This window comes from Corythoichthys intestinalis, chromosome 5 (genome assembly GCF_030265065.1).
Source record: "Corythoichthys intestinalis isolate RoL2023-P3 chromosome 5, ASM3026506v1, whole genome shotgun sequence".
Classification (NCBI taxonomy): domain Eukaryota; kingdom Metazoa; phylum Chordata; class Actinopteri; order Syngnathiformes; family Syngnathidae; genus Corythoichthys; species Corythoichthys intestinalis.
In genome coordinates, this window is record NC_080399.1 from 30,800,195 (window position 1) to 30,826,384 (window position 26,190).

Sequence of the window (26,190 nt, forward strand, 5' to 3'; positions counted from 1 at the left end):
TATATGGTTTAGCGATAGTACTAACTACATACATACGTGTATGTTGTCGGCGATTAGCCTCGCAGTGATCTTAATTGTGGTTATTTGTCAGCCCCAAACCCTCTAAGTATATCTTAAATGCATCTTACCTGATATAAAATGACTACTACATAGTCGGTGGTGATTTTTTGGTGCCCAGTTTTGGCGTCGAATAGCAGCCGTCCACATTGCTCTCCTCTCGGGATCTTTCGGAATACGGTAAAACTTTATGTCTTTCCGTCCACCTTCTCTGTTAGTGCAACCAACAGCCACACATGCCTTCACCATTTTGTTTAATCGCCGTTAAGTAGCAGAAAAACGCCGTAAATAGGAGGAATGTATGTAGCCTCAATGGGGAAAAACGATGTGTTGCCGGCCAACATGGTGCGGGGGCGTGGTTTAGGGCTGTGTGTGACGTCACGTGGGTAGGGTCTATACTGTCTTAAATCCTCTTAAAAGTGGCTCATGATTGTTTTTTTGTTTGTTTGTTTGTTTGTTTGTTTGTTTTCTTCAATTCAGCTTCTCGTGAGCGCGGTATCATTGAGCGCGGCCTAAATTCCTTCAGCGATGTCTCCTGCATTCGCTTCGTCCCTCACAGCGGCCAGAGAGACTACATCAACATCATGTCCCACAATGGGTATCCGGCTATCTAGTTCATTAATTCCCAACCAGTGGGCATGTTCCTGTTTGATCTATGGCATATTTAAAATAATATAGTAAAATAGTCATATTTGTTCTGAACAATTTAGGATTATATTTGACCCAAAAATGTAGTGTTGCGCAAAAAGTTTGCACTATGGATTTAGCTAGAAAAAAAATCACTAAGTACACAAAAAAAGATAGTAAGTTAGTTGTAGAAACCTTTCTGTCTACTTCAAATTGTCACCAAAATAGCTTTCCTACTTTACTACTCTTGGAAGTATGTAACTATACATGAGAAGTTATAGTTAGTGTTGTATGGCCATTCCTTCCATGGGCGTAATTTGAAAGGGAGTGCAGCGAGGTCTACCTAACCCAATTCATAACCCTAACCTCGGTCCCGCCTCGCCCTACACTCAACCACACCCTGTTACAAGACAGACCCACGTCCTAACTTTAACTACACGTCTTACGTGCGCGCCTTAAACACATGCCCCGTGTTGCAGGCCACAGACACTTGAACTAACTAGCTGTCCCTTTCAGGTGTTACTCATACGTGGGTCGCCGTGGCTACAGTCAGACCTTGTCTCTGGACCGCCAAGGCTGTATGTACCACAGCACCGTGCAACACGAGCTGCTCCACGCACTCGGGTTCAATCACGAGCAGTGCCGCTCTGACCGCGATCAGCATATCCGCATCCTGTGGCAGAACATCCAGTCTGGTCGGCTACCACCCCCCACACACACACGTGCGCAAACAATACTGGATCTGTAGTGCTACTTTGCTAATATGCTGTTGGACACAGGTTTGGAGTACGCCTTTGACAAGATTAACACGATCAACATGAACACGCCGTATGACTACAACTCTGTCATGCAGTACCATAGGTTTGTACACATTTTTTGGCACTCAACTGCAAGCATTTTGTTCTAAAAACTGTACTGGGTGATCACAAAAAATCAAATATGAGTGTTGACCTCACACACAAAAATATTTTTGGGCAAAATTTCAATGGGTGGCCACGTGGGTATAAAAATTGATCAGTCGACCATAAAACTGTATTTTTTTTTTTTTTTTTTTTTTTTTTTAACATGACCATTGCTGTTGTTGCCGACAAAAAGTTATATTTCGGCACAGAAAATCGTCATATTACTATGACCAGAAGAGTGCAGCTAAAAAATGCAGTATTTGCTGTTATGATACTGGCTGATAATTGTTTTTTTTTTGTTTGTTTGTTTGTTTTTTTGAATGGGACACAGGTATGCATTCTCACGCAACAATTTACCCACCATGGAACCGATCCCCAATTCAAACGTCAAGTTTGGCAGTGCTACCCAAATGAGCAAGAATGATATCAACCGACTCAACTCCCTCTACTGTTAGGAAGTGTTGTACCATTCGACACAATTCCTGTTCTTGAGACCCCATTTTGAATGTCTTTGTCTGGCCGCTGTCGCGACTCCCAAAAGTCTTGGTCTTGTCAAGACTTTCACTTGAGACCAACATTGATCTGCTAATCCTCAGCTTCATTTATGTGATGATAAATAAAGAGCACATGGAAAAACAACAAAAACCTTTCATATTAAATGACTGCAGTGATCTTTGATATGGTGTGACTGAAGCAGATTGTAAATTCTCCCGAGTTCTTTTTTCTCCCCCGCTTCGTAAAATGTTTCCATTTGGCACAGAGTTGGGGCGGAGGTGGCTGGACGAGCACACACAGGGGGATCATGGGCTAACCAAACCACCTAAGGGTACAGATCTCATAGGCGATAACTTTGGAAGATGAGCTCACGGTTAACGATTGTTGTTGTTCATCAACTCACAAACCTAGCTAGTCATTTGTGGGCCTAAGAGTTATAAGGCCCTCCCCAACTATATGAACTATGCTACTGGAAAAGTATCATTATACATGTAATATGGTGAGGGTGTAGCCCTGAATTCGCCCCCACTATGGTTCACATAATTCACAAGGAAGGACTGGTGTAGTAAAAAATAACAATTTATTGAACAAAATAAAATTAAACAAGCGGCATTAAAGTAATGGCTTCCTCAAAAGTCGTCCTGGACCCCCAATAATAGCCCATTCTAGGGTTCAACTTGTCTTTCACAATGTAGGCACAGATCACTTTACATCAATTAAAACACCTCACTTCAATAAAGTAATTCACTGCACTCCAATAAAACGATTCACGGCACAGCAAACTCAAAACAATGATGTAACCGAAATGATCCGCCACGGAGCCCCCTTTCTTTGTAGGCTCTATTGGACACAGACGGTAGGGGCGACTATCGTTTTACCAATACCGTAATTCCCGCTGTCGTACCTATTATAAAACAATATATATAACCCACAAACGACTTTATAAACTGCTAATGTGGCTTGGAGGTGTGTAATGGAAAAGCAGGAGGAAAAAACGGCACATACACTCGAGAAAACAGCTCTGAAATACACCACAACAATTCATTATAACACAAAATAAAACATTCTTTTCAAACTTCCTCCAAATTATTGTCAATCATGAAGTGTCAGGTGTGTGTAATTGTAGTGAGTAGCTGATACCTTGCGCTGTCTATTTTTGGTCGTCGTGCTTTTGATTGTTTTCACAACAGATCGCCGTCACCAACGTGGGGCTCTGTATCATAAAGGTAGTTCAACATGAATCACACATAACTGATAATTTGTCCCACCTGCCGACCCGTTTAAATATGTGCTTACCATTGATTAAAGTTGTAATCACACACGCGATGAGTCATCGGCATCCGCAGCTCTCAAAATTCACGCACTGCCGTTACTGCCGAGATCACCGTCTTTAATGTCCCCGCACGGCCGTGCGCACAACTTCTTCAAAGCACGCGTCCATTTAAACTAGTGGCATGCTCTTTTATGCACTTCCCTTTCTCACCACTCCCACACGCTTCCACGGGGGTACTAAATTCAGCCTAAATGGGCTTGTAGCGCCTCCTGTTGGCCGGAGTCAACATTCAGCCTGCATGCCGGTTCACGTGCTACACCCCATTACATCCACCCCAGCTCTCAAACTCGCCGTCCCGGTGAGGCCATGAGTCATTTACACCCAAGGCCGGAATGTCCTGTGCGTGGGGACCCTGGGTAATTTAGCTTTAACCTCGATTACATTGGTATGGCCCAGGTTTCCAAGAGCTGTCCTTGGTAGATGAAATGGATTGCTATGCCGCCCAGCTGTAGCCCGTGTAGTGTGCCTTACATCCATCTTGGCATTCGATGGGTGGCTTTGCTTGCTTTTAACTGGCGTTTTCTCTTTGGCGGCAGTTAAGACCAAGTCTACTACTGGGCTGATAGTTGTTAGCACTCGTTCAGGTGGGGCTGACGTGCATGGACTGCATGGATACGCTCCACCATCATTTTCTTCATTCACTGCTGGCTCTACCACCACAATCATTTCTTCGTCTCCGTCCTCTGCCGCTTGTGTTTCCCTAATATTTTCCCACTGCCAGGGCGATTCAGGGAGTCTTTTCATCGTGGCTCGAGAAGATTCTGCCCGCATATTGGCTGGGATCACACGGAGTTCGGCCCGGTTAACGTTCCTCTCCGCTCCTGTTCCATCTACTGGGCATATTGTATACACTCTCCCCTCCTCATCCAGGGCTCTCTGCACTTTGAAGACTGTTGGTTCCCAAAAGTCTTGAATCTTGTGACGACCCATGGGATGGTTTCTCTTGTAAACCAATGTGCCTGGAGCAAGTAGTTGATTTCCTGAAGGGGTAACCTGTTGGTTTCGGTGCTCCGCTGCTCCATTTAACTGATCCCATGCATGAGCATAGATGTCCTTGAGATCCTCCTGATGTTGTTTCAGCCAATCATGGGTTTGCCCAGTATCCAATTCTTCCTCTGCTTGACCCAGGAGGAAGTCTATTGGCAGTCTCCCTTTCTGTCCAAACATTAATTGGAAGGGGGAATGGCCTGTGGATGCATGTGGCGTGGTATTATACGCAAAGAGTATCTGCGGGAGTACCTGGGGCCATCGACGTTTTTGTTCCGAGGGTAACGAACGTAGTAGGTCATGCAAGGTGCGGTTAAACCTCTCGCATTGTCCGTTCCCCTCAGGATGATAAGGGGTAGTTCGAGACTTGTCGATGCGATATAACTGGCACAGTTGTCTCATCAGGTCTCCCTCAAAGCTTCTTCCCTGATCGCTATGGAGCCGTCTAGGCACCCCATAGCGATAAAACCACCCTTCTGTCAGTACCTTTGCCACCGTACTGGCTTTTTGATCACGCGTTGGATAGGCCTGCGTGAACTTCGAAAATACATCTGTCACTACCAGGACATTTTCACGCCCATCGGTGGATTTCTCTAAAATTGTAAAATCTATGGCCACAATGTCAAGGGGGCGGGATGCCGTTAGGTTACCCGGGAATGTACGCACCTTAGGGCGGACTGCCTTCGCCACCACACAACGGCCACATTCCTGGCAGTGGTTTTCTATATCAGGAGTCATACCGGGCCAAAAACACCTCTCCCGAATGAGCTGGGTGGTTCGCTCAATGCCCTGGTGCCCATGATCATCATGAAGACTGGTTAAGACTTCATGCTTTAGACACTGTGGCAAAAGGAGCTGAAGGGTCTCTTTACTGTCTCCGGGCAACCGGATACTGCGGTACAGTACGCCATCCCGACAACGGATCCTTGGCCACTCCCGCAGAAGCCGTTGGGTCGGTGATGGCAAACTTAGCCGTTCTTCCTTAGTTGGCAATATTCCTCTTCTCCACAGATGCTGAAGAGGTCCAATGACTGTGTCCCTGGTTTGCAGGGCTTGTAGATCCACTTTCTGCCGTAGTGGGAGGGCATTGATCTCTTGACAGGCCACTTCGGTTACAGGTCTGACAGCCCCACGGAGAAATGGAGGAATAGCCAAGCCAGGGGCCATAGCCGAAATAGGAACTGGATCAGGGAGCCTAGAAAGGGCATCCACATTTTTATTTGCCGTGCCTGGGCGGTACTTAATATCAAAATCGAACATTGCCAGCTCTGACACCCAGCGATGTTCTGTCGCGCCCAATTTAGCCGTCTGGAGATAGCTTAATGGATTGTTGTCTGTGAAGACCACAAATTTTGAGCCAAGGAGGTATTCCCTAAACTTGTTCGTCACTGCCCACTTAAGGGCTAGCAGCTCTAGCTTCCGAGAGCTGTAATTTGACATATTTCTCTCGGTCGGCCGCAGACTTCTACTGGCAAAAGCAATAGGCTTCCTCTGCCCGTCATGATCTTGGGCAAGCACGGCTCCCAGTCCCGCATGGCTTGCGTCGATTTCCAGGATGAACGGTTTGGTGAAGTCAGCATAAGCTAGGACTGGTGTTTTAATAAGATTGCCTTTTAAGGTCTGGAAGCTCTGTTGACATTCTGGAGTCCACTGGCTCTTGAGGGTAGATGCTTGGCCTTTGTTTTTATTTTCCTTGGCCTCCACTGTAGCGATCAATCGGTGTAATGGTGCTGCCATCTTTGCAAAGCCCTCCACGAACCGACGGTAATAGGACACGAATCCTAAGAATGATCTCAGTTCTTTTGTAGTTGTTGGCTGCTTCCATTCCTCAACCACCTTAACTTTATCTGGATCAGTTGCTACCCCTGCAGCAGAAACTACATGCCCTAAGTATTTGACTTCATTACGGAAGAAATAGCATTTTGACAGCTTTAACTTTAGGTGGTTATTTTGTAAGCGAGTCAGAACAAGTTCTAGACGTTGTAAATGTTCTTCAAAGGAGGAGGAGAAAATGATGATATCATCTAAATACAGAAGAAGTGATTGAAGGCTTTGATCTCCAAAAAGTCTCTCCATCAGCCTCTGGAACGTGCTGGGTGCATTACATAGGCCAAAGGGCATGCGATTGAATTCGAAAAGTCCGAATGGTGTACAAAATGCTGTCTTTGCCTTATCTGCTTCTGCTACTGGTACTTGGTTGTAGCCGCTTGCCAAGTCAAGAGTAGAAAACCACTTTGCTCCCGTCAGTGCATCTAGGGACTCTTCTATTCTAGGTAACGGGTAAGCATCCTTTCTCGTCTTTGCATTCAAGAGGCGGTAGTCTACACAAAGTCTCATATCACCCCCTTTCTTTTGCACGATGACGATAGGTGATGAGTACGGGCTACAGCTGGGTTTTACAATTCCTGCCTCTAATAATTGCTGGATGTGGGCCTTGACTTGTTCGTACTGTGACGGGGGGAGTCGACGGTATCTCTGTCGGATGGGGACGTCATCTATGAGCGGAATTTGATGCTCAACCACGGTGGTGCACCCCACATCCCCTTCCCCCCGACTGAAGACAGCACTATATTTCTGTAACAAGGCTTTTGCTTGGTTCTCTTGCTCGCTTGATAACATAGGCCACGATAGACTGGAGAAGTCAATGGAAGATGTAGCCTGGACCTCCGCTAACTGAACTGTGGCAATTCTTTCTCCACCGCTGCTCTCCACAATACTCATGGCTGGCTTTGTAGACCACACTTGAGCCATATGAAGTCCCCCTAAAAGGGTGTGTGGTTGTAGCCACACCTCCTGTGAACTCACGTTGACCACTGGCACGTCCACCACCCCCTTATTCACCGACAATAACGCCTTGGATATCAGCAAGCCCATGGGCCACTGGGTGTGATCTGATTGGGGCTCCAATAGTACTGAATTAAGGGAGAGTTTAGCAGCACTCGGGCAAACGAGGGGGATAAACTTCAGGGAGCTTGGGGGAATGCGTACCGCAGCATGTTGCACTCTGGCCATACCCAAGTACCCTTTGCTACCAAGACTCTCCAGGGATTGGCATGCTGTGAAAACTTGCTTCCAGGTCTTTATGTCTGTATCCTCAGGTGGCTGCATTGATGTTAAATGTAGGTCAGCAAACAGCTCTCGATAGCAACTTTGAATAACATTCATCCCCAATAAGCCCGGCACAGCTTGCTTTTGTCGTCGGGTGAAGGGATCAACCGGATCGCGCACCACCAGAATACCCATCTTCTGGAAGGTCTTACCTAGGACCGTTATATCCAATTCTGTGTAGCCCGAGTAGGGAATCTCATATCCATTAGCAGCCCGTAACTGCAACCAACTACAAGGCTTAAGAGCGTCATCACTTAATTTAAAATTTTCCAAGAAAAATTCTTCGGTTATGGTTGATACCATGGAGCCGGTGTCCAGAAGGCATGCCACCAATATGCCTCCCATTAACACCTGAACCACTGGACACTGGCCCATGAGTTTTGGTACAGGACTAAAGTCATTACACGTTGAATCACATGAGCCTAAGACAGCACCTCCTGGTGTTTGGCTCTCTACACCAGGGGGCATTAGTTTTCCTGTGGCTGCACAGAAAGGGGTTGCTCCACCACTTGGTTGTGGGTAGTGACTACCTGAGGCACTTCACGGGTTGTAATATTCATCGGTTCCACTTCTACTCGACAATATTTAGCAATATGACCCACTCGATCGCAGCGCATGCAAATTGGTCTGCCATCTCGTTGGAAGCGATAGTTTTTAGACGTGCCCCCTCCCCCCCTTTGACTTGCTGGTGGGCCGGATGCATTCAATTGTGTCATGATGACATCCAATTGTGCCTGCTGGCGACGAAGGCACTCCTTAAGCTCGGCCAACTCGCTACTAGAAGCGGCAATTGCATTGGACTCTGCCCCTGGGACAGCCCCCGTGGAAGCGTGTGTGTCAAAGGAATAGGCTCTAGTTCTGGCCCTTACCCCTTGTCTTCCCTCTTCTGACCACTTAATTGCTACTCCTCTAAGTGTGAGGAAGTCAATGTCAGGGTTTAGTGCTAACTGTCTTTTAAGCTCTCTTCTCAGCATATCATCGTTCACACTTTCTGCAAACTGATCACGTAATACTTTGTCGGAGTTTAACAGCCCCCCTGGGGTTTTCTTTTTAACTATATCCATTAATGACTTTAGTGAATACGAAAAGTCCCGGAGCGTCTCCCCCTCTTTTTGATGCCGCTGAAAGAAAGACAACTGGGCGGCTACATAGGATTTCGAACAGCTGAAATTATCTGTTAGTATCTTAAAAATTTTCTCTGCTGTATCTCTATGTAAAACATCATGAAACTCCACTTCAGCCTTCGCACCTCCATCCAAATGGTCATATAAAAACAAAACCCGCTCTGCTTCAGACATTAACCGAGTCTCCAAACATCTGCGGGCTTCTTCGACCCACTGATCGACTGTAAGTAAGTCCACTGATAATTTACCCGAGAATTTAGCGCACCTACGTTCACGTGGGACATAGACATAACGTGTGTGAATTCGAGTGTCTGTCCCATTCCCTGGTGGCGGTTGTTCTGACGTAACCGTTATGCCTGATGCGCTGGACTCACTGTTGGATGTTGAAGCATTTGTTGTGCTCTGTTGGCCATGTCCTTGTTCCTTCAAAAGTTCATTTTCAGTCCGAAGCCGTCGAATCTCATCCATCAGGGCCTGCAGCTCCTCCATCCCCTCTGGTGTGGACATGGCCGTTAAGGTGGTAGCTGGACTTGAGACCTTCGTTGATGGATGTCCTACGATGTCCCGCGATGAAAGTGTGCTGCCGCTTTTCCCCCCTCCACACACAACCTCCAAGCCTTAAAAAAAAAAACTTTCCCTGATCACCAGTCCTTTTGTCCTGCCAACAACGCCAAATGTAATATGGTGAGGGTGTAGCCCTGAATTCGCCCCCACTATGGTTCACATAATTCACAAGAAAGGACTGGTGTAGTAAAAAATAACAATTTATTGAACAAAATAAAATTAAACAAGCGGCATTAAAGTAATGGCTTCCTCAAAAGTCGTCCTGGACCCCCAATAATAGCCCATTCTAGGGTTCAACTTGTCTTTCACAATGTAGGCACAGATCACTTTACATCAATTAAAACACCTCACTTCAATAAAGTAATTCACTGCACTCCAATAAAACGATTCACGGCACAGCAAACTCAAAACAATGATGTAACCGAAATGATCCGCCACGGAGCCCCCTTTCTTTGTAGGCTCTATTGGACACAGACGGTAGGGGCGACTATCGTTTTACCAATACCGTAATTCCCGCTGTCGTACCTATTATAAAACAATATATATAACCCACAAACGACTTTATAAACTGCTAATGTGGCTTGGAGGTGTGTAATGGAAAAGCAGGAGGAAAAAACGGCACATACACTCGAGAAAACAGCTCTGAAATACACCACAACAATTCATTATAACACAAAATAAAACATTCTTTTCAAACTTCCTCCAAATTATTGTCAATCATGAAGTGTCAGGTGTGTGTAATTGTAGTGAGTAGCTGATACCTTGCGCTGTCTATTTTTGGTCGTCGTGCTTTTGATTGTTTTCACAACAGATCGCCGTCACCAACGTGGGGCTCTGTATCATAAAGGTAGTTCAACATGAATCACACATAACTGATAATTTGTCCCACCTGCCGACCCGTTTAAATATGTGCTTACCATTGATTAAAGTTGTAATCACACACGCGATGAGTCATCGGCATCCGCAGCTCTCAAAATTCACGCACTGCCGTTACTGCCGAGATCACCGTCTTTAATGTCCCCGCACGGCCGTGCGCACAACTTCTTCAAAGCACGCGTCCATTTAAACTAGTGGCATGCTCTTTTATGCACTTCCCTTTCTCACCACTCCCACACGCTTCCACGGGGGTACTAAATTCAGCCTAAATGGGCTTGTAGCGCCTCCTGTTGGCCGGAGTCAACATTCAGCCTGCATGCCGGTTCACGTGCTACACCCCATTACATACAGAATAATGATACTTTTCCAAACGTAGTATAGTTTATACTATATACATGTTTACAAGGCTTGAAATTCAATCAAACCAGTAAATATTCTACTGTGATGCAAGGCCTTTCTTGTTAAAATGAATTCTAAAATGAAATTGTTTTTAGCTATAATTTATCCAAACAATTAGGCCTGACCTCAAGGAAAGATAATGGATAAACAGTGATACTGATGAATGATTCATCTCTTGTATTTGCTGAATAAATGATTACCACCACCACCCGCCCCCATTAAAAATTGCATTGTAAATGTAATATTTTATTATTATTATTCATTTTTAAGGTATAATATTATTTTCCCACTACAATTATAATTCATAACTTTTTAGGCACTGTAAATGTAACATTCAGCAAGTACAGTGGAAGTGAAAATTGCACGAGGTTAATATACCCAACCCACCGACGTCACAAAACCACGTGCTCGCTGTATGGTTCCGCCCACTTGTCCGTCATTTTGTCTCTGTATTAGCGTTGGTTTCAATTGATCGAGGAATTTAAAATGCATTTCATGGAAGACCCGGTGCTTTCTGATGCCGTAAACTCACTGGATGTGTTGCATAAAAGGCGTTATGTGGAAAAGCTTCGTTCTATACAGTCGCCAGATCCATATTTGATGCCTAAATCGATGATTTTTGACCGGCTGCCTTCGCCGTCTCTGCCTGACCCTGATATTTACCTATTCTCACGAAAGTTTGAAAAACTTTAAGAGCTTGGAGGCTTATAAATGCTACGTTGCTGGTTGGGTGAAACTGTTAGGTTTTGTATTTGTTTTCTCCTAGTGTAACTTGTCCCTGTGATTGCCCATTGATTTCACCTGATGTGCCTTCTCCTAGCCTATCCTCCTGTGCTCACCTGTTCCTTGTTGTCTCGTTAACCCTTGTTTGCGTGTGTGTATATAAGTTCCCATTTTCTGTTCACTCCTTGTTGCGTCATTGTCTACGTCTATGTCTACGTCAATTTCAAGTCCGGTCCAAGCCCTCGTGTACCAGTCCCTCCGATTTAAGTAAGTTTTGTTTGAATCTTGCCCTTTTGATCCTCAGTGCTTTCAGTTGTACTTTGTGTTTTTGTTAGATATCATTAAACGTTTTTTGAGTTCACCTGCCTTGCCGCTTTTGTTTCCCTGCAATTGGGTCCACACAACCTGCCTGCCTGCCCGCGTCCCTGACAGAAACAGGTCCTCGTACACGGAAATTCGGCAGGAATCTTGTGCTCGGAAGGTGAGTTACGAAATTTTCAATTCAAAATCTTTTGTTCTTGCTAACATCCACTGTCAAGTCTAATGTATTTCATGTCATTTGTCAATGGAGCTAGGGCTTTTAATGTTTATATGGTTTAGCGATAGCACTCTCACTACATACATACGTGTATGTTGTTGGCGATTAGCCTAGCAATGATCTTAATTGTGGTTGTCAGCCCAAAACCCTCTAAATATATATTAAATGCATCTTACCAGATATAAAATGACTACTACATAATCTGTGGTAATCGTTTGGAGCCCAGTTTTCTCGTCGAATTGCAGCAGCCCATCTCGCTCTCTCCTCTCCGTGTCTCTCGGAATCCGGTAGAACTTCAAGTCTCTCCGTCTATCTTCTCTTTTATTGCAACCGACCGCCACACACGCCTTCACCATTTTGATTATTAATGTTAACGAGCAGAAAAACACGCCGTAAATAGGAGGAATGTACGTAGCCGTAACAGGTCAACACGATGTGTTGACGGACAAGTGGGCGGCACCAGTCAGGAGAGCGGAGTTGTGACGTCACGTGGGTAGGGTCTATAGGTGGAGTTTGGCTTTTGTGGCGGGGGCCAAAACATGTTGATGACCACGAAACGCGGTGTGTCAGCAATATAATTAACTTACAAGATATATGCTCAGTTAGTTGTTTAGCCCATGCACGTAAACACAGGCATCCCAGCTATGTGCTTGTTTGAGCGTGCGCTTTTCTATGGAGAAGTAGACACCGATTTTTGCGTTCCGCGGAGATATCCAATTTAATGCAATTTAATAAGTTTTTCCAGTCACTTACACTCTTGTGAAACGAATCTTCACTGTGGTGAGTTTGAAAATGGCCCAGTCAAAACAGGAGATGGCATCCTTTTTGACTGAATATTGCAGCCAGGAATATTTATAATCATTGAAAATTGGCAATTTTTGTTTCCCATCATTTTTTAGGGGAATACATGAACCAGGCTGCTTTGGACAGCTGTGCTTTTGGCCAAGGACGTCGTCCGTTGAATATAGTACACCTGTTTGTGGCTCTATTATAATATTCGCGTCTTTAGTGGGATAAACTGAAACTACGCTCACCATTTGGCGGTGCTCTCCAGTGTTTCTTCAATCCTTGGTTCTCGCTAAGTAGTTGGTGTCGCTTTTGAAAGCTTAGGTTTGAAAAAAAAAATCAAATATTGATCTTGTTTCTTTTGTCCTTAGGTGGTTTGGGCTAAGTAAAGCAATTTACCGTGCTAGTCACATGGTCTGTTCGAAAATTAATTTTGACCCACTGTGGGGCTCGCGTGCGGCTGGATGTGATGGGGCGTGCTCGGGTGGGGGGTCCCAGTGCCGGGATTGGCGATTGGGCGGTGTAGGGTCGGTCGCCAACGGGCTTATACTTACAAGGGATTCACACGATTACTGGGTTCTAGATCACAGAGCTGATTTGTGTAGACTCTACCCCTTTCAATCACTTAGCTTATAGACTCCCTCACCCCCATCCCCCTCTTTCCCAGGTCAACAGGCCCCCCCACATGGTGTCAACCGGAAATACATCTAGCTGACGACAGCACCAACATATTAGTAGTTATTGTAGACGTTCAATGTATTTCTTGTTGTAGTTTGTGTTTCTTTTCTTTCTTCTCTTGTGTTTATCTTCTGTTCCCTCATAACCCCTTTCTGTTCGCTGCTTTGTTATAATAAACGAGGTACGTTGAATGATCACAATGGGAGTATTTCAGACTCTCAATGTGAAACATTAAAACTGTTCAGACCATCCGGGCACTTAGACTTCCATTCTCCGTGTTAAACAGCTGAACAGGACAGGTTTTTAAAAAATAATAATAATAATTTTGACCCATTGTATTTTTTTTATTTATTTATTCATTTCATTCATTTTTGTTGTTTGTTATATTGCTTTACAACTTTTACAGACAACATTTTACCGGCAAAATCTTAATTTTAAATTCATATATTCGTGTCATATATTCATGTCAATTGCATGAAATGACCACCTTTAATCCCCGCGTATGACGAGATTAATATAAAAACAAGCAAGCAATAAATGTCTGCTGACTTCCCGGTAATTTAATTTGGCTTCCTCAACCACAAAGAATTCAGTTTCAAAACATCTTAAAAGAGAAAACACTGTGCAGCGTGAACATTCTGCGGTAGTCAGCTGACTGAAACAGCGGGACAACGTCAGACTTTAGCAGGTAACTTGTAAGAGAGCACAAATACAGGTAAGAGATAACTCTTGTGGGAGGGGAAAAATGTATTTTGGTACATTAAAATACAATTACCTATAAACCTTGTTGTATAATGTTAGAAAATAAAGTTGTTGAATACTATTTTTCCAAGACTTTTTTTTAAATGTGTTTTCCACAGCGATGGTCAGATTTTTTGTAAAAAAAACTAAAATAACCTTATTAAATGTTAAGTTATACCCAAATCCACAATACTGACATTCCAAATAATGGACTGAAACAAAAGAAATAGTTATATTGTCATTCTTTATTTAACAAAAGTGGTTGATTTAAGAAAAACTCAGATATCATGTGTGCAAAAGTATGTGAACCCCTTCAGTTAATAGGATATTGCGCCTCCTTTTGCAGAGATTACCTCAACCAAACGGTTTCTGTAGTGACTAATCAGCCTCTCACATCTACTTTGGGGGATTTTTGCCCATTCTTCCTTGCAGAACGCAGTCAGTTGAGAGAGGTTTGATGGGCGTCTGGCATGAATTGCTCGCTTCAGGTCCCGCCACAGCATTTCAATGGGATTTAGGTCAGGACTTTGACTGGGCCAGTCCAGAACACGAATCTTCTTCTTTTTCAGCCATTCCTTGGTTGTATTGCTGGAATGCTTTGGATCATTATCATGTTGCATGATCCACCTTCTGCCAAGCTTTAACTTCAAAACAGATGGCGTCAGGTTATGTTCTAGGATTTGACAATATTCCTCAGAATTCATGATTCCCTGGACTATGTGGAGTTGTCCAGGTCCTGAGGATGAAAAGCAAGCCCAGATCTTGACATTCCCACCTCCATGCTTCACTGTTGGGAGAAGGTTCTTTTGGTGGTATGCAGTGTTGACTTTTCGCCAGACATGGCGGTTTTGGTTGTGACCAAACAGTTCAATTTTGCACCTACATCAGTTGATGAAAACTCTTTTTGATTTAGTCTCGACAACACAACTGTTAAAAAAACAAAACAAAAAAACTACTGAATTGATTGATTAGGAAATCAGGTTGAAATAATAGAAAATTCCAAAATGTTGAGGGGGTTCACAAACTTTTGAGCAGCACTGTACATACATGCATACACACACATACATACATACAAATTACTGCAATACAGAAAAAAACAGTTCACCTAGAATAACCCCCTAACAACATTATTTCCTCTTACATAGTAAGACATACAAAAATAAAATAAATAACAAATATAATAAATTATGAAAGAAAAAAAACTTTCAAGACTTGTTTGTGCTGAACGATAGTAACGTCACTCTGACTTGCCTAATTTATTTTTCTCCAGCAGGTGCCGTCAACAAGACAAATGAGAAGTGTCCAAATGAATGTACAGTAGAGTATTGAAATGTGTGAACTTCGTCTTCATGTTTCTGCAAAAAATATTTTTTAATCAAATCAATGGTTTCTGGAAAGTAACAAAATATAAATGAAAAGAAAATATCAATAATTTGCTTGCTTTCATGATAAATGACACAGACTCTTTGGATAGGAGTGCACTGGTAAACCTGCCACACATCAGGATTTCCTTTTCCGCCCCAAAAAGAGAAAACTGACAGGTGGTCGAATTTCATATCCGTTTTTTTTTTTTCATAACATTTTTCTGTGTGTATGTATTTGTGTGCTCACGCGTGTGTGTATGGAGATAGAATTCTGAGCACTGTATCATGTAACCAATCTGTAATTTGTATTGTATTTGGTTCTCTGTTTTACTTAATTAAAATGTTTTGCAATATATTAAATGCACACTACGTGATCTCCTGGATCATATTGTGGCAACAATGGGTAAATGCTGGTATTTTGAGGGTAATTGCCTGCAGCAATATATTAAAAGGGGGGGGGGGGGCTGTGACCGCGTTCATTTGTGTAATTTATATATAAGGTCCACATTAAGACAACGAACCATACACCAAACTTTGAGATATTTTTGTACTGAGCTGTAGAATAATATGCATAAAACACGAGCTTCATCACCACTGAACACATCAGTTACAGTTTCTCTTGAACCTGTCGTGGCGAGATGTTCCTGAATGCATCATCATTTAGGAGTGCGCAAAGTCAATCACGCCGTTCCAGACAGCAGTTACGAGACGTCCTAAACGCCAGGTAAATTGAGTATGAATGTTACATGGTGATAATGTCGATAATTAATCAATGCCTTAGCGATAATCTCGAGGGAATGTCGACATTGGGAAGACAGTTTGATGCCCTGCAACCCATCACCCTTCCTGTCAAAGTTGGGAGCATTTTCTTTTTACGGCACGTTGATAATTAATTGACCTTAAGTAACAGAAAAGTAATCCAGAGCTGTAGTGTCTTTTTTCCTTCGGATGTGTGACTCTATAAAGACCTCATTCTAAAACATGTATTTTTTCCACGAGTATATGAGCTTGCGTGCTAGAAACTGAGCCACTCCTTAGTTATACTCGCAATTTGTGCTCTCTGCTTTGCATTAATTTACGGAACATGATTATACTAATAAGTCATGATGAATAATGCAGGTATCTCATTCCAACACTGTTTGAATTGACATTAAACTGACCAACCTCAAATCTTAAACGCATCAAGTAGTGCTGCATCCTAAAATTATCCAGTGCAAACAGAGGCTGTACGTTTTTGCTCAAATGTTGTTACTATTGGTTTTGACTTTTAAGAGTGATATATATATTAAGCTGGAACAGTATCATTAATATGAAAATACATAATTAATATAGATATTGAAACAAATTGTGTTTTCTGCATTCTATGAGGATTGTATGTTGCTATTTTAAATTCTCTGGCATGCATTGCTCATGTACGATTGGCAGAGGAAACCAGTTTTTTTCACTAGAGAGTGGATATGAGGACATTTTAAGGCTTATTGGTGATATTATTATGGCATATGAAATCCCAAAATGTAGCAAGTCACCGCAAATTAGGTGCCGTCTGCTGCCCAAAATGTGCACTGTTGTAACAACCCAGATACAAAGACAACATTGAATGAACATTGATTTTCTACCCAAATCATCAGTATGGTTGACATGAATTTTTTGACATTTTTTTCTACACTATGTCAGGTGATGGTTGGCTTAACATTGTTTATAGTTGATTGACCAATGTTACAAATAGTTGATTTATGATTGACAGGGAAAGATTATTGAAAAGTTATAGAATTATGGGTGAGTGGGAATTTTAGTCAAAAACTCGTTGTGTTACTGTTTGTGATTGATCGGGAAGACAGCGAATCGCTGGGAAGACCTTGAATCACCTCAAGGAACGAACTTCACTGCAAACCTCTCAGTTCAAGGTAAGCCTAACAGCAATGATGTCTTACTGTATAATTAATCGCGTTTGTCATTATTACTTGCATTTAAAACCCTTTGCATGACACAACCTTACACCGGACTTGTAAGAAACTGTCAATTTTCTGTGATTGGCATACAAGCAAAGACCTATTTCGCTTGAATGTTAGATGCATAGAACTTATTTAAGCAAAGCTAAATTGTTGTTCATATCAAAGCGCTAAACTCGCTGGATATTACATAAGTAAGCCCAGTCTAAATGCATTTATTGAACACCAAGGCCGTGCTGTTTTTTGTTGTTGTTTTTTTTTCCATTGTAGCTAGGTAACTTGCTAGCTCGTGGCGTAAATCTGCTTGAATTGCATGATGTGAATTAACTGCCATTTTGTTTGTATGCTTCAGATTCACTGAAGACGCAGACAGGGACGAAAGCGTCGGAGGATGCCTTTACTGCTGTTGTGCAGAAGTGGTTCCGTTTGGCCCCAGTGGTGTCAAGGGTAACACAGAAGCTCATCAGACTAAGAAGTAGGCTTAACATAAGTTTTAAATAAATTACTGAGCTTTAATGATTTTTTTTCAGTTGTCGTTCTTCATTTAAAAATAATTTGAACTTTCGCCAAGTTTTTATTTGTCAGAGAAGCTGTTTCTTTTGTCTGTAAATAAGGCTGGACCTCAAAATATAGGCATTCGAAAGCATTAAATGTCATGTTTGAAAACTAAGGAAAACATAACATTGATTCAATGTAACAATATTAATTAAATTCAAAATAACGTGCATTTTTTGTAAGATTTCAACGTTGGAACAACATTAATCGATGGTGCAAAAGTGATGACAAATCAACGCCGGTTGTCAACATTGATTCAACAATATAAAATTGACAACGGAATGTTGATTCGACATCTTTTCTGGTGGGTGTATTTATGACGATGGACCTGTAAATTCAATTCAATAGGAAGTTTTATATCGTTTTGGTGATATGTATCATCATATCGTAAATTACTTCTTCCTGAATCACATACTTAAAGGACTTTTTTTTTTTTTTTTTACTAAAGTATTCTGGGCTCACAATCACAATCAAGGAATTTTCCTGATCATCACCACACCTCTGAACAGCACAGCACTGTTTTGCAGTACTTCTGCATATCTTGTAAATTCTCCTTTTAGTAAGTGCTTTGAATTGGGACTTGCGATTTGCGACCGGATTTACAAAAAGAACTTTTATCTAGGAGTGTGTGCGCCTCTGTATGTGCAGTAATATTTCAAGAATACAGGTATAGCAAGTTTTGTAGTTTGGTCACAGGTCCTCTAACAAGATAATTGCAACCCAAAATCATGAAAGGCATTTCTCATGGTAATAGTGGATAAAAGATCATTTAGTTTAGAGGCAAACAATTTCAGAGGCAATAAATGGATTAATAGCAGTTTTTTGTTGTTGTTTTTTTTAAATTGTGGATATCAAGATCTTTTAGCAATAGAATAAAACATGTTTAATGGTGTTGGTGTCTGTGGGACCTGTTTTCAGTTATCTAAAAACAGGCCTCAGAGACCTGAACACCATCCAAGAGTTAAAGATTTATTATTTGTCTAAAAAATTACCTGCCAACACAAGCTACAGCCCAATGCAGTTTACGAGGCAGGCACGTGTAACTGTATAGGTTAGCTGAAAACACCAATCATGGGCTGAACACTGCGTGGATGCATACAACCTGTAAAAGCAGCTTAATAAATATACAATAAACCTTTGACAAGAGCACTGTATATTCTGATTTAGCAAAGATGAGGAGATCTTTGTTATTTGAGTTCAAAAAGGCTAGCCCTAGCATGCGTCAGACTACCCTAAGGCTTCCGGTGACATGGAGATTGTGAAACAAAATGGCTCGTTGAGGTGAAAGCCCTCCACCAGCTGCTGATTGGCAGTGAGTGACAGTAGTATGTAGATTCATGTCTGCAAGAAATAACATGGACAGACACTGATCTGTAGAGTGTTATTTACTCATACACTGTCAGTCCTGGGCAGGGGTGAAAGTGGGCCGGAACGGTCTGGTACGCCGTTCCGGTAAACAATTTTGGACCGGATCAATCCAGTACAGTGTTGTGTTCCCAAAAATATGACAATTTCATTTCAATGTGCACAATTCAAAAGTCTTGTGGATTTTTAAATTTTTGACTCATTGATATCCTTATAATTTAAAAGTTATGTTCTATAATAGTTAAAATTGAGGTTTTGTATTTAGAAGAAAATACATTTTTTAAAGAAAATCAGTTTCTCATTTTTGCTTTGTGACAATCATGTTACAGTAAGTGTAATGCAGTAGCCTAATGAATGTGTAAGACCTGTTGTGTTTTATTTTTTGTTACGGGCAGTGTTGTTAATCTTACTTTAAAGAACTAATTAATTACAGTTACAAATTACTTCTCCCAAAAAGTAATTGCGTTAGTAACTCAGTTACCTGAACGTAAGAGTAATTATTTACTTGGCAAAGTTACTGGTTTAAGGTTTTTTTTTTGGTCATAAAAATTGTTTTTAAAAAATAAAAATAGGTCACGCAATGTGAAGTTTAAAGGGTTTTTGGGGACAATTGGCCCTAGCCCAATTCTTTACCCTAAACTTAACTAGACACACGGCTATTGCGGATATTGCGACAACTAGCTAGTAACCTTTGTGTGGAAATCATTTAATGTTGTGAATCAACCGTTAAAGTTGTTAAAATTGCTCCCATTACTGCATTAGTTCCTTTCTGTCTACTTTTGACATGTGTAAGTTTTAAATCTATTTCATCATTTAAAGATCGATTTAAGTCAAGATTTTGCTGATTTAGGAGCATTTTGGATAAAAAGTTACTTAGGTTCGCAAGGAAGGTTCTCTATAACAGAGCCTTCCTAGGAAATCTACTGCTTTAAGATGGCGGCTGTTTATTAACGCATCTAGTTCTTTATTATACATGTTGCTAATGCAGCCGTGTCTGTCATTTGCATCTAGTTCTGTATATATGTGAAGCATACCGAAGCATCATGTGGGCGTAGTTTGTAGGCTATCTGCTACAGTCAGGTATTATTGGAGCCACCTAGCATAGTAGCATTGCGTTTGCAACGGCGTCACGCTCCCTTGCCTTCTCCCCACTACTGCTCTGCTCTCTTGTCTCCGTGAGTCTGTCTTTCTCAGACTTTTCTCGTGTCAGTCAACCAACATAGTAACGCACGCCTTTCCCGCCTCAGTAACTGTAACGGCGTTGCCAAGATGAGAAAAGTAATTAATTAGATTACTCACTACTGAAGAAAATAACGCAGTTAGTAACGCTGTTATATTCTAACGCCGTTATTAACAACACTGGTTACGGGTAACTGTGCCAAAGCAGTTTTCTTTGCTTTTCAGTGGTTTTAGGAGGTTTGACCAAAAATGAAAAAATTCTGGCTGCGCGACAACCTTTCAAGAAATTGAAAATTTTTACTATATCTATTGTATTTGTTGTGGCAGTTGGTAAATATGTACAGTGCCTTGCAAAAGTATTCGGCCCCCTTGAATCTTACAACCTTTCGCCACATTTCAGGCTTCAAACATAAAGATATGAAATTTAATTTTTTTGTCAAAAATCAACAACAAGTGAGACACAATCGTGAAGTGGAACAATATTTATTGGATAATTTAAACTTTTTTTAACAAATAAAAAACTGAAAAGTGGGGCGTGCAATATTATTCGGCCCCTTTACTTTCAGTGTAGCAAACTCACTCCATAAGTTCAGTGAGGATCTCTGAATGATCCAATGTTGTCCTAAATGACCGATGATGATAAATAGAATCCACCTGTGTGTAATCAAGTCTCCGTATAAATGCACCTGCTCTGTGATAGTCTCAGGGTTCTGTTTAAAGTGCAGAGAGCATTATGAAAACAAAGGAACACACCAGGCAGGTCCGAGATACTGTTGTGGAGAAGTTTAAAGCCGGATTTGGATACAAAAAGATTTCCCAAGCTTTAAACATCTCAAGGAGCACTGTGCAAGCCATCATATTGAAATGGAAGGAGCATCAGACCACTGCAAATCTACCAAGACCCGGCCGGCCTTCCAAACTTTCTTCTCAAACAAGGAGAAACCTGATCAGAGATGCAGCCAAGAGGCCCATGATCACTCTGGATGAACTGCAGAGATCTACAGCTGAAGTGGGAGAGTCTGTCCATAGGACAACAAGCAGTCGTACACTGCACCAATCTGGCATTTATGGAAGAGTGTCAAGAAGAAAGCCATTTCTCAAAGATATCCATAAAAAGTCTCGTTTAAAGTTTGCCACAAGCCACCTGGGAGACACACCAAACATGTGGAAGAAGGTGCTCTAATCAGATGAAACCAAAATTGAACTTTTTGGCCACAATGCAAAACGATATGTTTGGCGTAAAAGCAACACAGCTCATCACCGTGAACACACCATCCCCACTGCCAAACATGGTGGCAGCATCATGGTTTGGGCCTGCTTTTCTTCAGCAGGGACAGGGAAGATGGTTAAAATTGACGGGAAGATGGATGCAGCCAAATACAGGAACATTCTGGAAGAAAACCTGCTGGTATCTGCACAAGACCTGAGACTGGGACGGAGATTTATCTTCCAACAGGACAATGATCCAAAACATAAAGCCAAATCTACAATGGAATGGTTCAAAAATAAACGTATCCAGGTGTTAGAATGGCCAAGTCAAAGTCCAGACCTGAATCCAATCGAGAATCTGTGGAAAGAGCTGAAGACTGCTCTTCACAAACACTCTCCATCCAACCTCACTGAGCTCGAGCTGTTTTGCAAGGAAGAATGGGCAAGAATGTCAGTCTCTCGATGTGCAAAACTGATAGAAACATACCCCAAGCGACTTGCAGCTGTAATTGGAGCAAAAGGTGGCGCTACAAAGTATTAACGCAAGGGGGCCGAATAATATTGCACGCCCCACTTTTCAGTTTTTTATTTGTTAAAAAAGTTTAAATTATCCAGTAAATTTTGTTCCACTTCACGATGGTGTCCCACTTGTTGTTGATTCTTGACAAAAAAATTAAATTTTATGTCTTTATGTTTGAAGCCTGAAATGTGGCGAAAGGTTGCAAGGTTCAAGGGGGCCGAATACTTTTGCAAGGCACTGTATATGTATATGTACAAAAATATATATATATATATATATATATACAGTGTTGTTATTTACAGCGTTTGACTATAACAGTGTAATTTTTTTTAGTAGTGAGTAATGTAATTAATTACTTTACTATTAATTCTCATCTTGGCAACGCCGTTACCGTTACTGAGGATGTAAGGCGTGAGTTACGATGCGTTACCACGTTGGTTGAATGATGTGAGAAAAGTCTGAGAGACACACTCACAGAGACGAGAGCTCTCCTGGAGGAAAGGGAGTTGTGACGGCGTTGCAAACGCAATGCTAGGTGGCTCCAATAATACCTGACTGTAGCTGATAGCCTACAAACTACGGCCACATGATGCTACCTTAGATATCACATGTATACAGACCTAGATGCAAAGTGAGAGACATGGCGGCGTTAAGCACATGTCTAGAGAACTAGATGCGATATGATAGACGCGCCAGCGTTTGTAAACAGCCGCTATCTTAAAGCAGTAGACTTCTCTGGAGGCTCTGTTGTAGAGAACCTTCTTAGCGAACCTAAGTAACTTTTTATCTAAAATACTCATAAATCGGGCAAAATCTTGACTTGAATCTATCTTTAAATGATAAAACAGTTTTAAAACTTTCACATGTCGAAAGTAGATAGAAGGGAACTAATGCAATAACGGGAGCAATTTTAACAACTTTAACGGTTGATTCACAACATTAAATGACTTCCAAACATAGGTAAAGTTATTATGTTTTTTTTTTTTTTTGTTTTTTTTTGGAGGGGGTGAAATAAACATATGAAAGGAAACACCAGTTACTTTGCCAAGTAACTAATTACTCTTACATTCAGGTAACAGTTACTAACGCAATTACTTTTGGGGAGAAGTAATTTGTAAGTGTAATTACTTTTTTAAAATAAGATTAACAACACTGTGTGTATGTATGTATGTATGTATGTATGTATGTATGTATGTATGTATACTGGTGTATATATTGCGGAAAACACTCAGGTGACTTGAAGTTCTGTTCTGAAACCCCCAATTTGGCCAAATTTCAAAATTGTCCCATATGCATGTGTGATATATCATTGGAAAGCTTCAAATCTAAATTTTCTGGGGGAAGAAAAATTTTGAAGAAGAGGGCATTAACATTTTTTTTAAACAGCAAAACCCTAACTGGAGGTGAGAGCACACGAGAGCATAATTAAAGACTCCATGATTTTAACGGGATATTCTTGCGTACTTACGTCTTTTCGATCAAAAAATGTAGCATGTATCACCGAGTGTGAAGACACTGGCCACAGCCGGATTTTGGGGGGATTTTATGGGTGAAACATGGTAAAATAACAAGGGTCACGATGCAGGAATCGCAGACATCAAGGAGTGGTCGAGATTTTCATTTTCATATATATATATGTATACCCTTTTAAATGTTTTTTCTTTTCAACTTTTCTTTGTTTTGATCAATTATTTATCATCTAAAATATTGGGGAAAATAAGATAGTAATACAATTAAGCGATAGTTATGAGGTAGACATTAATTTTTTCATTGTGACGTAATTTGTTTATGTCATATTTGTATGCCTTCTCAGTTGTTTTTTCTTTCCAGCATCTGATTCAGCTGGATGGGCGGGGCCGTGGCCGCACACCTGTGGCGCATTAGGAGCGCTCACTATTTAAGGACTCCTGTCACCGTCTGCGAGTGTCGGACTATTGCATATGCTTGTTCCTGCCTTGCTTACCGCTGTGTGCTCATCGTCATCCTCGGTGCCTTCCGACGTTCTTCGGTCGTGTTCTGGTTTGATCTTATTTACTTTTGTGCTCTTCTGGATTTTGTAGTTAGGATTTTGTACTCTGTTATATTCACGCCATCTTGGGTGCTCTTTTAGTTATACTTGTTATATCCGCGTTTTCTAGCGTGCGTCCTAAATTGTACTTGTTATATCCGCGTTTTCTAGCGTGCGTCCTAAGTTGTACTTGTTATATCCGCGTTTTCTAGCGTGCGTCCTAAGTTGTACTTGTTATATCCGCGTTTTCTAGCGTGCGTCCTAAGTTGTACTTGTTATATCCGCGTTTTCTAGCGTGCGCCCTAAGTTGTACTTGTTATATCCGCGTTTTCTAGCGTGCGCCCTTTGTTATACTAATTAAACACAAACATTTGCTCTATTGATCTCCTGGTCTGTGTTTTTTGGATCCACATTAACGGCTTGCCGTCATAACAGAATAGTCCGACCATGGATCCCACAGACTCGGAGGGTATTCGCCACGCGCTTGCCGGTCATGGTCATATGATCAGCAAGCATGAACAATCGTTAAATGAACTAGTGAACGTGATCACCGCGCTAACCACTAGAATTGAAAATATGGCCCCACCTGCACAGTCCGGTGGCGTAGGTAACGCTGCCGCGGCGCCCGATCACTCCGCCCCGTCTCCGGTTGTTCCACCGGCTGCTTTCCGGGAGCCAGTGTTGCCACACCCCCATCGTTACGAGGGAGAACCCGGCGCTTGTCGACAATTTCTGCACCAGTGCTCCCTTGTATTTGACCAGCAGCCATATACGTTCGCGAGTGACAGGTCCCGTGTAGCGTATACCATGAGTCTACTCGCCGGTAAAGCGGCCACTTGGGCAATGGCGGTAAGCAACGCTAATCCCGCAATCCGTCAGTCATTCGAGACTTTTAAAACAGAGTTTGTGAGAGTATTTGATCACCCGGTTAGAGGCAAGGAGGCAGGCAGCCGCCTGCTGGATTTTTTTCAAGGCGAGCTTAGCGTGGCGGACTACTCCATCCAATTCCGCATTTTGGCCGCGGAGTGCGGTTACGACGAGGCGGCGCTGTGTGGAATTTTTCGGAGGGGGCTGTCGTCTGCGGTGAAGGACGAGTTGGCGGCCCGGGAGGATTCCTCGGGCCTGGAAGACCTTATCTCCTTGTCCGTGAAGTTGGACAATCGACTGAAGGAGCGCGAGAGGGAACGAGCCTTGGAGCAGCGGGGCCATCGTGGGTCGTCATCGCGGTACGGTCCGGCAACGTTACGTGCAGACGGCTTCGTCGAATCACCATCAACCTCTACGCCGACGCGGAGTCCGGTCCTGGCGGGGGAGGAGCCAATGCAACTCGGCAGCGGTCGTCTTTCTACGGAGGAGCGGCGGAGACGGATGAGGGCGGGCTTATGTCTTTACTGTGGCTTGCCGGGGCACCACGTTGCCGCCTGTGACGCGATCTCTTCACGTCGTCCTGGATCTTCGGCCCCTGGGGTTCCTCTCGCCAGAGGGGGGACCAGGTTCGTACATTATGGCAATCAGTCAAATGATTTGCCTCGCAACGAGTCGATTGAACTAAAACAAACTCGAGGTGAAATGAGACTGCAATTGCCGGGAGAGGTTTCGCATGGGGGGGTTAATTTTAGGTTCACTGCTTTAATAGATTCAGGGGCAGATGAATGTTTTATAGACCAGAGTGTTGTTGATGCTCTTAAATGCCCATTAATAAGACTCTCTACTCCTAAAAAGGTTCTAGATCTCGATGGGCGACCCCTGGCGGACGTAAGGTTTATAACGCCCCCGCTTAAAACAAAGCTGTCCGGGAACCATTTTGAGGTTCGTAGCTTCTTGGTTATGCCATGTAAATCGGCTTCGGTTGTGCTAGGGCTCCCCTGGCTAAAGATGCATAACCCTAATATTGACTGGACTAAAACACAAGTAGTGACTTGGAGTTCCTTCTGTTACGCGCACTGCTTACGCTCGGCGTGCCTACTTCCGGATCAAGCCCAAACAGTTGCCGAGCCTGTAAATTTAGTAAATGTTCCTGCCGAGTACCATGATCTCGAACAGGTTTTTAGTATAGACCAGGCTAAGACCCTGCCTCCGCACCGCCCTTACGACTGCGCCATT

The 26,190-nt window shown here is 42.5% G+C and overlaps 1 protein-coding gene across 1 annotated transcript in view; it reads left to right on the forward strand.

Moving 5' to 3' along the window:
- The window catches only part of LOC130915770 (hatching enzyme 1.2-like), a 31,953-nt gene extending 20,853 nt beyond the window's left edge, over positions 1–11,100 (forward strand). The window contains exons 4-8 of the mRNA XM_057835815.1: positions 538–655; positions 1,201–1,379; positions 1,464–1,545; positions 1,918–2,572; positions 10,425–11,100. Of these exons, the coding sequence (XP_057691798.1) occupies positions 538–655; positions 1,201–1,379; positions 1,464–1,545; positions 1,918–2,041 (503 nt within the window). The 3' untranslated portion in view covers positions 2,042–2,572; positions 10,425–11,100. The remainder of the gene's footprint in view (positions 1–537; positions 656–1,200; positions 1,380–1,463; positions 1,546–1,917; positions 2,573–10,424) is intronic.
- The last annotated feature ends 15,090 nt before the right edge of the window (positions 11,101–26,190 follow it).